The sequence below is a fragment of the Lathamus discolor genome, chromosome Z (genome assembly GCF_037157495.1).
Source record: "Lathamus discolor isolate bLatDis1 chromosome Z, bLatDis1.hap1, whole genome shotgun sequence".
Taxonomy (NCBI): Eukaryota; Metazoa; Chordata; class Aves; order Psittaciformes; family Psittacidae; genus Lathamus; species Lathamus discolor.
The window spans coordinates 48,670,495-48,685,814 of NC_088909.1; the positions used below are offsets into that span (position 1 = coordinate 48,670,495).

The 15,320-nt window shown below is 40.4% G+C and overlaps 1 protein-coding gene across 4 annotated transcripts in view; it reads right to left on the reverse strand.

Annotated features, from left to right (window-relative positions):
- The window catches only part of TNFAIP8 (TNF alpha induced protein 8), a 67,686-nt gene that overhangs the window by 18,506 nt on the left and 33,860 nt on the right, over positions 1-15,320 (reverse strand). Inside the window, exon 1 of one of the 4 annotated variants that reach the window (XM_065662359.1) lies at positions 14,176-14,196. The exons of 2 other annotated variants lie outside the window; for them this stretch is intronic. In XM_065662359.1, the coding sequence (XP_065518431.1) occupies positions 14,176-14,191 (16 nt within the window). In that variant the 5' untranslated portion in view covers positions 14,192-14,196. Of the gene's footprint in view, positions 1-4,980; positions 5,170-14,175; positions 14,197-15,320 lie in introns of those variants that run through there. One more of the 4 variants, XM_065662360.1, reaches the window with a different exon arrangement.

A 15,320-nucleotide genomic window follows, 5' to 3' on the forward strand; every position in this document is an offset into this window, starting at 1 on the left:
AAAATCTAACTGGTCTGCCTTGCCTGTGTACTGTGTCTGTCTTTCCTCCAAATTTTCCATTGCTCCTTCTTCACTGAAGTGTTAGCTTCTTGCTTTTCCTTCCTCCCCTACTATTTGGGCCACTGGCAGTGCTTTCTCTGTGCATATGCTCCACAGTATTACAGTATCTGGTTAGTAACAATTCTTCCTTTATGATTTCTCATAAGCTTACTTCCTTTTTTTCCTTCCTTCCTGTACTAAAGTGAAATATTTTGCCTTCAACTGGTCCTATTACATCTTGAATTCTAATAATGTATAGAAGGGATTACATGAAATACAAAATTGTTAAGCACTGCTCTGATTTACAGAGCTGCATGTATGGTATGTACAGCAGCAAGTTAACTGTGAAATAAAAAAACCTCAAATTGACTGCTCTAGATTTCTGACACATCCACTGAGGCCAGATGCTGCTTCCTGCTCCTAAACTGAACTTTTCAGACTACTCTCAACAAAAGGCTTCTGTTTCACCAGCTTTAATGTTTTATAGAGATTGCTGTTTTGAGAAGGGAGAGCAGACGAAGAGCAGGTGAAACAAAGGAAGCCCACAGTCCATGTTCTGTAGTCTTTGGGGTTAGAGCAGAAGGTGGGGGTAAGTACTAACTGACTGTATGGGTAACTCTCCACTTGCATAGTTTGGATCTCTCTGTTCACTGTCACAAAAGCACAAAAGGTTCTAACAAATGCTAGTTTCGGACATGATGGAGTTCCACTGACATTTTGGATAGAATAAGTGGCCTGTAGGAGCATGACAGCAGCCAATTTTCTATCTAACGAACGTGAGTCCACCCTGGAAAACCTTCACACAATGAGAGGTGACTGAAAAATGTCAAAGCAAATCCATGACTACTTACAAGAGGGAGTACTGACTTCTCAAATCTATGAGCGCTCTGTGATTTTATAACCTCTATGTCTCTATTCTGAGCTCTAAAAGGAACAAAACAGGTGAGCTCATTCCTCAGTAATCTCATTTGGATTAACAAATGCTAATTGTTTCTAAAAAAACTCTGAGCGCTTGGTAGGAATGCAGAAATCTCTCCCATGAAATGTGTTACTTAAAACAAAGTATGATAAAGGTGCAATGCAGGCTCTCACTGCTTCCGAGTTTGTAATATAATATCCATTGCTTCATAGGCTATTACATTTACTCCGGTATCTGCTACTATTTTACTTTTCCTTTTAGACATGAGATTTATCTCCTGTTGTTTTCTAAATATACAACATGAAGCCTGTAGAATGAAGCTGAAGTTTTCTAGAGCTTTACATAAATTACTATTTCCTTCTACTGAAGGAATGCTATGTAAGGAATCCACTACCACCACAATAATTTTAACCTGTATTGGCATGTATTTAAAAAGGTGTATTTATGACACATTTTTAACATGACAGCATTTCCTTCAGATCTCAGAAACCAAGTAAATCAAGTAACAGTCTGAAACAATTTGGTACCTTCCTTGGTAAGTGACATGCCACCATGGTAATTGCAACACCAAGCTGAAAATACACCATACAGTTAAATGCTGTAACTATCTTCTTGACTTTACCATGCTCTTTGTTTCATCCAGGGCAAAAGTAACTGCAGGAAAATGTTCCAGGGTTATTTATATCATGACAGTTGTTGGGATCTGTAAATGCAATACAGATTGATGCCATACACACACACGCACGTATTTACCACAGCATTGTGGTATACATATGAATACAGAGATTGTTCTAATGTTACTAAGCAGCATGATGGGAGGAAAAAAAAAAAAAAAAAACAAAAACTGTTTCATGTTACCATTCTAATACAGACCATGCAGAGATCAAAAGCAGAAGCTGAAAAGATACAATGATACATATACAGATACAATGCTGCAGACCCCCATATCCAGCAATTAGTACAAAATACAGTGAAGTAATGATTATCTTCTAACATCGTCTTTTTACTCTTAGTCCCTGCTAAAAAAATTAAGACTTTAGGTCAAAGACACCAACTATATTATATTATATTATATTATATTATATTATATATATATATATATAAAAAAAAAATCTTCAGGAGTTGCCATTCATAATTGACCCTGATGTTTGGTTTCACTGTAAAAATGGGTATGGTTTTGATCTTGTTATGCACATTTTTAAATCATCATCCATATTAACCCATAAAATCTACTCTTACAGACATCCCAGTGTTTTCCAGATACTGCGACTAACTTGTATAATAAAGCGGCTGGAAGTGAAGTATTGCTCACTTGAGCAACAGAACACTGCCAGAACATACATGATGTTCTGTGTTACTATGCCCTCAACCTTCCTTTTCATTCAGGCTGACCTTCCAATACACAGTCCAAGAGACACGCCTAGCAGCTGCAACTGGATTTCAGAGCTCCTTATACAACCCTTCAATATCACCCAGTCAGTGATGCCTCCCTGGCTTCTCCAGCATCTCTCCTTCTCCTAAGGAAGATAGAAAAATTCTGCCTTTGCTTACAAACAACAATAAATTTTTTCCCTGTAGCTTTCTCTTCTTTTCACTTTTTAATATGCAGCAGATGAACCACTATGCTTTCATCACTAGCCCTGGCCTTGAAATGTACAGAATCACACAATCTAGTAAAAACAAATATGTAGCTGAAGTGTACCCTCTACCCTTTCTGTAATCAGTCACAGACCTTTGTCTACTAATTCCCTGACTAAATCTCAAATTGTGGGTATTTTATTTTTTATTTTTTTTTTAGAGTGACATTCAGTCTTGCACCTAGAGGAAAAATCAACCACCCTCCCCTCTGGTAAACCACTTCAAAGTTTACATATCCCTAGTGTCAATAATCTGAGCCCAATTCAGTTTGAATTTGTGAAGCATTCATTTTCTTTATGCAAAAAACGCACTTTCTTGACGAAACAGAGACTCTGGATGCCTGTTTTATGCCACATACAGTGGACCACTACTAATCCACAAGTATTTTCCTGTATTTTTCAGTATTTTAATCACTGATCTTTCATGCCATGTTCAATCAGACAAGGCAAAGCTGCAGTTTTAACATATTTACCTGTCTTTATTCACCTACACACTCCATTTTCTCATGCATATTCTAAATTATATTTCTGCTGACTGGAGTATATTACCAGAAATACATCTACAGACTGACTGAAAAGCATTCTCAGTGACATCTGTACCTCACTTTCCCATAATGGCTGTTGTCTTTATTTTCCATTCTAACCTATTAAAATTACAGGACAGCAAAACCCAAATATTTTCCCAGCTAAAGTAACTAATCAAAAAGCTACCCTTTCTTTCCTGTCTCAGCTACCTGCTCCAAATGCCTTTTTTTTTTTCCTTTCTTCTTTTTAATACAATCCTAGAATCACAGAACAGTTTGAGCTGGAAGAACCCTTGAAGATCATCCAGTCCCAACCGCACTGCCAACGCAAGGCCACCTTTCACTAGACCAGCATGAAGATCCTGGCATCTCAAATTGTTTCAAAAGAAATTAACAGAAAGATATTATCTTCAGAGAATTTTAAGAATCTGAGTCATCTAAGAAGGTAAGAGGTTTCTTCAAACAAGAAAATCCACATTTTGGTAGATTTTAACTTTAAAAAGCCAATTTGGTAAAACTGTCTGGAGCTTCCTGGATAAAACCAGAGGATCTTTCATGCTATGGCAAGCATCCTGATCTCTCCTGCTGTAAACCTGAGAGAACACTCACATTGCCATATTCTTATTCACATACTCTCTTTTCAAACAGTTGCTATAGATTTTTTTTTCAGTTGTTTTTTCAATAAATCTGTCCTCCAGAATCTTCTTGGAAAACAGAAAAGCTGCCTTCTAGCTCATCCGTTCTTTTGATAAGAAGAAATAAAAAACCAGGTATCATTGCTGTAATGCTTATCAAAACATAGGCTACCATGCTTCATTCCTAACGAGGTTCTATCAGCACTATTAGCATTAAGTTTGATTCAGTCCAAGCAGACCTTTCTGCAAAGCAAAATACTTTTTTATGCAAGTAAGCAGAAAGAGATCCCTGATAATGTTTTTCAAATGGGGGAAGTTGTGCAGAACGTGAGGGGAAAACCACCTGAAAAATTATGAGCTCTTTTCATCAAATACAGAATGCTTTGGTTGCCTTACGCTGCTTGTGTATCCGTTGGGGTTTTTCAACTACTTTTCTGAGCCATACGGGACCTCTGTACATTCGAGTCTCCCTAAGGACTATTCGTAACCATGAAACACCAATTCCGTTCTAAGAAATCCAGTGTATAACCCCACCGCTGCCCTGTTCCCTCTTCAGTATAAATGCCCTTTTGTATATCGGCACTTTCAGGAAATTGCCCTCCTCCTCCCCCGCTTGCTCCCTACTGTCCTGCCCCGGCTCGCACCCCCTCCCGATCAACACTAGGGAATAACTGTATTTTTCTTGGAGAGCCGCCAGCTCCTCCACACCTTCCACTGCAGCAGCAGTAAATGAAAACCTGTAGCTCTGGCACACTTCTCGCAGCTTTAGCACACGCATGCACCCACACTCAGGCACGGCACACTCATTCGGGCAGGGAAGCAAGTGCCATCAAGCTGATTCCCAAAATAATGGCCTTTCACTTCTCCTCCATGCAACTTCCTTTTTTGCTGAAAAACACAGTGCTTTCAAATTCAAGACACCTTCCTCTTTCGATATTCTCCTGCCGGTGTTTTGAAACACAGCTCCTTACACTTATTGGTATTCCACGTGTGAGTAAATTACCACTGGCGAGGCAGACACACATCCCTGCGTGCCAGCACTTGGGTCATTTCATACCCAGAGAAATCCGGAGGACTTCAGCTGATTTCGCCAAGGCATTTTCCCCTCCCCTTTGAATACCCAGAAGCTAAAGCGAGAAGCAGCTCTCCTCCATGCTCACAAAAGCAGCGCTGGCAATGCGAGCGTGCTCGTTTTCCTCTCCTGTGAAAACAGTTAAAACCCCTACCTTCCTTGGGTTCATCAGCCTCCAAACTCATGGTGTCAGCGCAAGGCACTGGGGAACCAGACTGCAGCTGACGTGCACACCGAGTAGCTGCTGCTGTCGAGAAGCAGCCGCAAGTTAACTTCCCAGAGAAAAAAGTAAGGAAACCCGGGGGTGGGTAAAGGCGAAGAGCGAGCAAGAGCGAACGAGGGCTGGGATTTTAAGGGGAAAAGTCTACGAATTCAGCAAATCACAACTGAGCTACTTGAAGAGGATCCCGCCCCTTTCTCAGCTGCACACCAGCGGCTGTCTGGAAAACCAGCACCTTTAGAGAAACCCTCATTATACTCGCCAGCAGTCACCCTTTATGCATTTTATTCTCCCCAGTCGTAGGAAGGGTGGAGTTTCACTTGCTGCAGCTTGCCAGCGTGGTATGAGAAAGTAAGCAGGGGAGACCGAAAAAGCCCTGAGTGCGGAGCAGTGTCTGATTGCGGTAGCCGACAATCAGATTGGAGCTCTCTTAACTTGCACGAAAATCTAATTTAAATCAATTGTTTTTTAAGCCTATATTGTGCATTTCAACACTGGTTACTATCTGGAATTAGTTCTGTAGGCTGCGTAATTATACTGAGTAATACAGGATGACTAAATGCATGCTTAGAGGATGAGAAGCAGCAGCTTTCTTTCAGGTAGTTTAAGTAATTTTTTTTTTCCTTTCACGGGTGCTCAGTGCATACTGCCGTCTTCCCTGAAAGGAGCAATTCACCTTTCCTTCTCGGAAAAGCTATCTGGTTTCTCTGTGCTACAGACCACCCTGCATCCTACATTTTTTTTTAGATAACTATTACACACCCTTGTTTTACAGCACAGCAAGAGAACAGGGGTCTTTTGCAGCACCCCACAACTTGCCTTACATCTTTCATGCATGCCCTCAGAGCAAAATCAGGGGGATTACTTGGAAGCGTCTTCTCCGATTGGCACAGCTTTCAGTAAAATCACCCTCAAAAGGAACCACCTTTTCCTACTTGTTTAATAAATTTTTAGCACAGTGAACAGGACAAAACCTCGGTGGAAACGTGACTGCTCAGACAAAAGGGAGAGGCGTGATTTCCCTAGAGAAGTCCTGATGGCGCTGCCAGATCTGACATGGCAACCAAATTCGCACCTACCTCCCCCTCACAGGGTTACATGTGTGCACCTGAAGGGTTGTGAGGGGCTTTGTGGAAGAAACGCTATTAACAGCTATTAACAGTCAGCAAGCCTGTTACTGGAGTCAAGTAGAAATAACTATTTCAAGATTGTCGTGGTTTAAACCCACAAAATGACAGAATGACTGCGACTGCTGAACCCAGGACAAAGATGAAGTCAAAAAGAGCCAAAGCTTGTCAGCGGCACAAAACTGGGGCACATAAGAAAGAAAAAGAAAAAAACAACAGCCCCCAGAAAAGCATTTTAGATAGTAGCATTCAGCTGTATTCACTAATGCTCATGGGAAGGCTTAATTTGGTAGGATGGTCCTATAAGTCAAAGGTACAGAGTCAGGAAAGACGGTATGAATTTTTCAGCCCTGGAAAAGTTGCTTTGAGACTGGGGTAAATAATACCTCAGAATGTGAGCAACTTTTGTCCTATTTTGAACGATTTTATTCATGATAAGGACTGTCCTTTGCCATGTACTTCTCCCAAACCTAAGAAAGATCTCATTTTAGTTAAGGGCTCTTGGTGACACTGGCAATTTTTTATTTTGCAATACGTGCAACTCCATGAGTCCCTTAAAAACATTCCTCGAGAAGCTAGATGCCTTCTACAGGCCTCATCATCTCCTGCAGTGTAGCAAAGCACAGCAGCTCAGCTGCATCCTTCAAAGAACAGAGTATAAAAGCGAGTATTACCCTAATTACAACACTGGGCTAAATAAGCCACAGTTTCAAGTTAAAAACAAAAAATAAATAAAATTACTGTTTTAGGGTAATTACTCTTTAGTAGATTTAAACCACTCAAAAAATCCCACACAGAATAGAGGAACAGGAAGAAACATTATGCTAGTCAAGATGAACTGCGATAGCCTTTGGGGTCCTTTAATCAAAGGGAATGTTGGTAGAGAGATAAAATAGCCAGAATATATTTAAGAATATATATAAGAATACGTAAGCCAGTATCAAGAGACCTGCAGAACAGATTTACACAACAGATGGATGCCTTTCATTTAGATGACACACAGACACTAAGAGATTAAAAGCCTTGTGGTTAAATGTCAGCAAGTTCTGCAAATTAAGATTTCTCAAATCTCTCAGAAACTTCAGACTTCTCTGGACGGATAAGAAAAACTTGATGATTTTGTATTGTTTCTCCCCTACAGACTCAAGATTGCATCTCCTCACTCAGCCCTGTTCCTTCTGCACACAGGGTCTCAATACAGACTCCAGAAATGTTGGTTTATGTTTGAGTGTTGTGCTTCTTGAAAACCCATGCATCAGCTGAAAAGACTCCAAACAGACCAAAGAGTGTTTAGGTAGGTAATTTTCTGATCTTAGATTAAGCAGCGACTTTTAATGGTATTTGATCATGAGGATATTACCACCTTCTTCAGAGTCTGCACCCAATGAACTCCAATGATTTTACTTCAAATCTAAAATTTAAACAGGGGAAGTTAGATTGGATATAAGAAGGAAGTTCTTTACTGTAGGGGTGGTGAGGCACTGGAATGGGTTGCCCAGGGAAGTTGTGAATGCTCCATCCCTGGTGGTGTTCAAGGCCAGGTTGGACAGAGCCTTGGGTGACATGGTTTAGTGTGGGGTGTCCCTGCCCATGGCAGGGGCATTGGAACTAGATGATCTTAAGGTCCTTTCCAACCCTAACTATTCTATGATTCTATGATTCTACTTAGAAGGCCAGTAAAAGTAACGGAATAAGGCAGGTGAAAATTAAACAGAGTTCATGGACAACACCAGTGCCCAGTGATGTAAACAGCCTGAAAGTTTAAAAAAACCCTCTTCAATCATAAATTGTGCATACGATATGGAATAGGAAGGCCAGAAAAACAGTGACAAAACTTCTAAAAATAGAATCAGTAGATACAGCTAAATTTCATAGGGCAGATTCTCTTAGGGAAAAGGAAAGTAACTTTCTAAAATGAAGAGCTTAAAATCTACCCTGCATTTGGATGGATGCTGTCTCAGAGGGAAGGCCAGACTTCCCAGAGGAAAATTAAATCTTTTGTGTGGCATATAAAAAAAAAAAAAAAGAAAAAAAGGTTTTACATAGTAAGTTTCAGTGGCTAAAAGTCTAAAAGTCACAAAGCTGGGTAAGACAAGGGGTAGAGTCAAGTATAGCTCTTTAGAATCTGAAACAAAAAACTTCTGGTTTTACTTTATGAAAAATGTAGTTGGTTTTCATTTGGTTTGGGTTTTAACACATAATTTATAAATTGTCCTAATTTCTACTAACAGTAAGGCAGGGTTACCACAGAAAGAACAGGCTGTAGTCAGGCCTTGGCTTACTACAGCAATACACAGGACGTTGTGAAAGGATGGGCAGCTGTGTCAGCACATCCCAGGCCCAGCTCAGAACCTTGCTCCTGTTTTGTGTCTCAGTGCTGTGCTGAGACAGCTCTGTTTACAGAACTATTTTCTTATTGGATACACAGGTGACAAATCCTATTATATATAAGTATTTTAAATAAATAATCACTATAATAGTAGTCAATAAAGTGGTGCTAAAATTACTGCTAGCAAGATTCTGAAGCTCAATGCCAAAACGTCAAAAAGGACTAATGTTTTGGTTTACAAAAAAGAGGAAGCAGGACTACTACATGAAAAGTACCAGGAAGAAACTCTCAAGAGGAGGCAGCTGTCATGGAATCAAGAATCACAGATACATCTCCTACTGAAAAAAACACTAAACCAACACCTGCACAACCTTAGAACAGTTCTATAGAAGAAAGTGATAATGTAGGACTTCAGACATTACGTATTAATGGAGTTTTTCAGAAAAAGAAAAAAAATCTCCCCATGTTTGGTTAACATAATTAAAGTTGTCTGGTGGTAAGTTCTGCTTTTCCAGCATGTCACATTCGATGGATTGCAAACCTTTACACAATAAAGAGAAGGTCTGTGATAACTTCACGTATAATCTATGGATTATGTTAACTTTTAGCAATCATTCAGTAATATAAGGAAAGCTTATGCCATCTCTCTTCTGTAGCCCAATCAAGTTCTCCCCATTTCTGAAGCAAGGGGTTGGAGTTGACAAATATTCAACTTGTGACACTCTTCAGTGGGTGTGGATTACAGGCACACAATGCAGGTTTTCACCCACGACAAGGAGAACATTGGATACATAGTTATGAAACACTACTCACACATATTATTTCTTTGCATGTATCATTTGCAAAACATACTGAGATATGATGTGATACACCCATCACTGTAAATGCATTTCACCAGTTCACAAATATTTGAGTTTTTATTAAACTAATGTTCTGAAAGGGAACAAGATGTAAGCTGGTTATATTTTAATCCAAAATTTCCCAAGCAGAAATAAGTGCAGCGTGTCTGGTCTGCACACTTTCATGGCATCCCCAAATATGCTGCCCTGTCAGAAGGGCAATGAGACATTTATATAGTACCTCTGAAAAAAGATATAAAATAATAGTTCATGGAAGAAAGAGGACAAATGGTTAAATTCAAATGCCTGGAAGCCACCTTGAAATAAAATTAGGAAACTAACTGCAGCTACCTATTCTGCAAGTGATGCCTTGTTAACTTGTAGGTTTTACCAGAAATACCTTTTTACAAAAGTGACTGTTTGAGTAAGCAAAGACAGCATACAGGCGTGCCCCCGACTTGCTCCACTGGTCATTTTCTGCGTCTATTCCACTACCACTACAACCTTTTATTTTTCTTTTAGGCAGACAGATCATAACTGAGTTTCAAGGTGCACAAGTTTATAAAGCAGGAGACAGTTCTGTTTTCTAGCCCTTCCCTATTAGTTTAGACAGGTGGATGAGCTCTTTGTTATCTCTACAGAGCACTGAGACCTTGCAGCACAAGGTGAGGAGCCGCTGCCTCCTCCAGCTCTGCTTATGTCGTAGGATGCAGAAATCCACCAGCCGGGCATCCTCCCAGGTGCCAAACAGCACAGCCCTGACCTGCTGAAAGTGCCTTCTGCTGCTGCCACATGCACATGCTGCTGCCACAGCACATGCACAGGGACACACTAAGCAATGGCGCACAGGGAGAGGAATGGGGTGAAGGGGGGGTACAGAGTCACAGAAAACAGTAGAATACCTGTTTTCTTGCATTGTGTTTAAGTTGTTCTGCTTTCAGTTATGCACTTCAACAGTTACACACAGACATTCAAATTAGCAAACCAAGAAGCTATTTTAAAGTTATTTCCTAACCCAGAGGTAGAGCAACACCATCTGTAGTTGTGCTACTTCAGTTATTGCACAAGAGAGTGCAATAGGCACTGTCTGTGCAGAGAGTGCAGCAAAAACAAACTCGAGCTGTTACGCAACTTTGTTAATTTGGTGCTGCTTATTATTTTACAGTAAAAGAGAACTTTTGATTAGCTCTGTGATTTTAATAGTACTGTTTACGCAGTTATGTAACTAAAAGGATTAGGTATAACAAGCCCATCTGTTGTTGCTGCAGCCAGACTTCACTCCTGATTACTATTTAATATTTTCTGCCATAAAGCACACAAAAGTCAAGATAACCTAGACAGTGCTTAGGTTTTGATTGATGTCAGAAATACTGTTCTCAGCATACAGCATTCAGGGTTTTCACGTAACAGCATCACTCTAACATGTCATCTATAAATGCAAAGCTTTTATTTATGCAAATGCAGGCACTGTTTTCCACTTAGGAAAATTCAGTCCACTGAAAGCCAGACAGCCAAAATGAACCAAAACATTAGCAGGTTGAGCTATGCGATGGACCTAAAAAATACAGGTTTTGGCCTGACTGTCACCACTTGGTATTCCTTATCCTAAAGTCATGTTTTCCCCTTTGCAAAACAAGCTTCAGGCTAATCAGACATTTGCTTGAGGCACTTGTTGAAGCACTTACTGTGCTTCTACCTATTGGCAGACCCACAAAAGATACTCTGGTATACATTTCTACCTTGTGATTAAAGAATTATTAAAAGTACAGCCCAAGGGACTGGGCGACCCTCAACAGCTGCTGTGCCATGCTTGGCATCCAGCACTTCATCTTATTCTCCCCCCTCCCTTGTGCTGTCCTTCTTGCCTGTTTCAGTACCCTCCTGTTCAGCATCCATTCTCCACCCTGCCAGTGGTTTATTCAGGCATGTTCATTTGTTTAATTTCCAAATAGCAAGAGCAATGTATGGGAAATTTAATATTGTAGGAACCCATACCACACTTGCCAGTGCAGCCTTCCAAGCAAGCAAAACCTAGGCTTCACCATAGAGTAAGCTGTGCAGAAGTATGTGTAAAGACTTCGTTTCTAGTAATGAACTGGCATAATAAGCAGCAATATGAGGTTACAAACAGATTCACTGTGACCCAACCAAGTCAGGGATAAGAACAAGCAGCATGTAAGGAACAGATCCTCTTTTCAGCCTCAAGATAAGCATCCTTTGTCACAGAACAGCACAATGCTGGGAATGGGACGGCTCTCAGCTCAGAATGGGTGTCACTGGCTTACCTTTTTTCTTTCAGAATAGCTCTGCAAATTCACACACAGAGCAATACCATGACTTCTGAGATGTTAACCATGATATAACTCTGCTGCCTTTACTGTAGGTATCATGTTGTGCAAATCCACTAATAATAACAATGGTTTTATCATACCATGCACTCAGAGGCACTTGCTTATCTAGCAGCTACAAGTTACTGAAGACAAGGTTTTCAGTGCAGGTGCAAGTATAAAACAATTTCTTATGAACAAACGTGACAAATAAAATTCAAGAATGTGGCTGCTATCCACAAATACATGATAATCAATGATGGTTGCTGAATGTTCAGGAATTCATCAAGGACATGATGGAAGTTAAAGACAGATAGTCAAGGTTAGCTTGCGCTATCTTGCACCAAGGACAGCAACAGATACTGATACAGGCTTATTGCACTGTTTCTCCAGATACCAAAAATATCACTTTTTTTTTTTTTTAAGGGAGAACACACAGATTGCTACTGCCAACACAGCTATGCCAAGCAAAAGGCAGCACTGAGGAGAATGAGACAGTGACAGAGACCTGCGTGAACAGACCTAGGAAGGTGCAGCCCTCCAGTTTGGGAAAGAGTACAGCAGATCTGAGCTAGTTCTGTCACACAGAAAAGTAAGTTTCCCAGTGGTAGTTTATGATAAAATTATTGCAAAATGGTTGTGTTATTGTATGACGTGGCAGACTTTCCAAAAATGAAAGAAAAGTCTAAGAAAAAATCTGAGGGCCAGACCGCCAAATATATAAACATGAGAAAAACCCGGCATCAGAAACAGAAATCACACAAAAGCATCACACAGATGAGGGGGCAGTTAATATGCTACACAGAGACTGACAGCATCACCACAGGCCATGGGAAGAGATACCCCAGATCCACTCTCAGCAAGACATAAGAGGTATTGCCAGATACTTATGCATCAAAACACAGTGTTGGAGCAATATCAATTAAAAAGGGGTATTTTAATTAAAACCAGAAAATCTAATATCACATTGCCAAAAAGAGCTTGAAAACAAACTGCATGAACTAGTGTTAAATACAGTATGTTTTACAGAGTGCTGCTGGAGATATATGGCTAATAAGGTATGGGGGGTTGGTCTGTTTGTTTGTTTAAGAATGTATGGCAGTGATGCTGGCATAACACAAAATCGAATGTTGCCTTCAAAAAGGAAGATTTTTATTCGTATAAAAGTAGTGTACATATGCGAAAACACATGTGTCTTAGTTTGCAAGGGCTGTGTTCCAGTCCCAAGCAAACAATCCAAGTGTTTGGATATAACACATAACGATGCTCTTTTTCTTTAAGGCTCCAAAGCCATTAATCATGCAAACAGCCAAAACACCACTTGCGTATCAAATGCAAACCTTACCTAGATAAAATTTCAAATCAAACAAAGCTAGAAAATACCAAGCTATGAGAATAATCTCCTTTTGGTTCAAACTTAATTAAAAGAGATTAAAAGAGGAATTTAAATGGATATTAAACCTAAGCAGAGCTTGCTCTTTAAAAATTCAGTTTAGCTATAGTTTACATTCACAAGCCAGATGTACGTAATTATGTGGTGTACATTCAAAGAACCATATTGATTTCTGCATGTTCCAAATCGGTTTTAAATCAGTTTATTATTTGCCTAAAGCTCTGACTTAAGCCGCATTAAGAATCTGGAAAAGTACTTGCAAGAACTGGATTTCTTTGGGGGAAAATACTAACATGGTGCTGAACAAGTGCTGAAAAGTTGGTTCCCAATACCAAGACACATTTTAAAACTCACTGTTAATGTCTTAGATGAAAGATTTTTACTACTTGCTCTCCCTGACCTACAGTAACATTTTCATAATCAAAGCACACTTCAGAGATCAGCACTTGAGGCTGGTGGAAATAAGAGCAGCAGCATCTCGTTTGCCACCTACAATGCTAGCACAGGCATGTGGAGTCAGCTTAAGGAAGATCCCAGTTACAGCTAACATTTAATATTTATTTTTTGGCTAGGAAAATTTTAACCTAAAATACCTCTGATTCTTTTTTTATTCTTATAATAAATATCTAATAAATTAATTGCAGCTAAAAGCATTTCCCTGTGAAAAGAAGGGCTTGGATGATGTAGTTATGACAACTCAAATCCATACCTTCTCATTCTCCCCTGTATTAAGCAGGCTTATGCTAGTGAGCAATGCAGGCAAAATCCAGGTGTAGTGTTGGGGTTTTCTTGCTATGAGTTCCAGTTAAAAATACAAACAAACAGAGAATTTCTGCTGGAGCCCAAATGAGTTTATTTAGTAGGGGCACGTCTGACCTTTCAAGTATTTTATCTACAGGAAATTCTCAGCTCTTAGAATGCTTTAGCAACAGGAACAGCTGAGTCTGTACTCTGGGGTAAGGCCAAACTGAATACCACTTCACAGGGTTCAGGGTTGTTGCAAGACTTTCATAAAACTATTTCAAGAATTCATTTTCAAACAAAAAAAAAAGGAGGGGAAAGAGAGAAGGAGAGGTGAAGATGTGATTAATAAGATCTGAACAAGACTTCTCACCCTTTTTGCTCAGCATCTCGTTTGCTGAAAGCTGAATCATGGCACGTACTTAAGATGATTTATTGTTGAGGCTCTGGTCTGCTGGGGCTACTGCAGTTCTAAAGGCTGACAACTCTGCAGTGTTCCAAAATCTGAGGCTCTGTACAGACAACAGCTAGCACCATCTTTGCCCACATTAGAAAACAAATGGAGCAAGACAAAAAAAAAGGCTGCCAGTGACTCTGCCACGGCTGGGACAGAAGGGATGAGGCACTTTAACCAGAAATCCCACGTAACAAACTTCCGAGCCTTGCACAGCGCCAAGGCCTCGAACGACATCCCACCCCCCGCGCCTCCCACGTCCGTCTCAGCAATGACATCTATCGGCGACTGATGCAAGTCAGGGCGCATTCGTTGCTGGTTTCGGCCAATGCCACCAGGTGGCAACAGCGCCCTGAGCGAAAAAGAGCCGGGCTGCGGGATGCTCTGATGATGCGGGATGCAGGACCAGGAGCGAACGGCACAGAAAAAAACCCGCGCGGCTCCGCGTGTAGCCGGTGTTAGCATTTCATACTGCAGCTCACACACGAAGCCTGAACGTGTGCTTTGTCCGTACGTGCTGTAATGGAGAATCTGGAGAACGAGAAGCTGCTGACGCAGTGTCCGTCGCCTGAAATCGGCCATCAGCACACAGGCAGCAGCAATGTTTTATCGTGTTTCCCAACCCAAACCCAAGATGTGCTTGAAAAAAGGCTTATATCTACCTAGAAGATGCTTACTTTTTTTTAGACAAATTAAGTTTGTCTGTCTGGAGTCCAGGAAGGCCTGTGGTAAGGGGTTAAACTGAAAAGAATTATTTCGAGTTGAAAAGATGCAGATCAGTAAAAAAATAAAAATACAAAAAAGGTAAAGAGGCTGCTACAACAGTCTGGAATAAAAAAAAAACGAGTCCAGCTTCAGGCTAGACCTGAGGAAGAAGTTTTTTACAAGGCAAATATTTACAAAATACTGGAAGATGCTCCACCCCTGGAGACATTCAAGGCCGTGTTGCATGTGGTTCTGGGCAACCTGATCTCATTGAAGGTGTTTCTGCTCACTGCAGGAGGGTTGGAACTAATGACCTTTGAAGATCCTTTCCAAACTCTTCTGTGATTCTGTATTAAGAT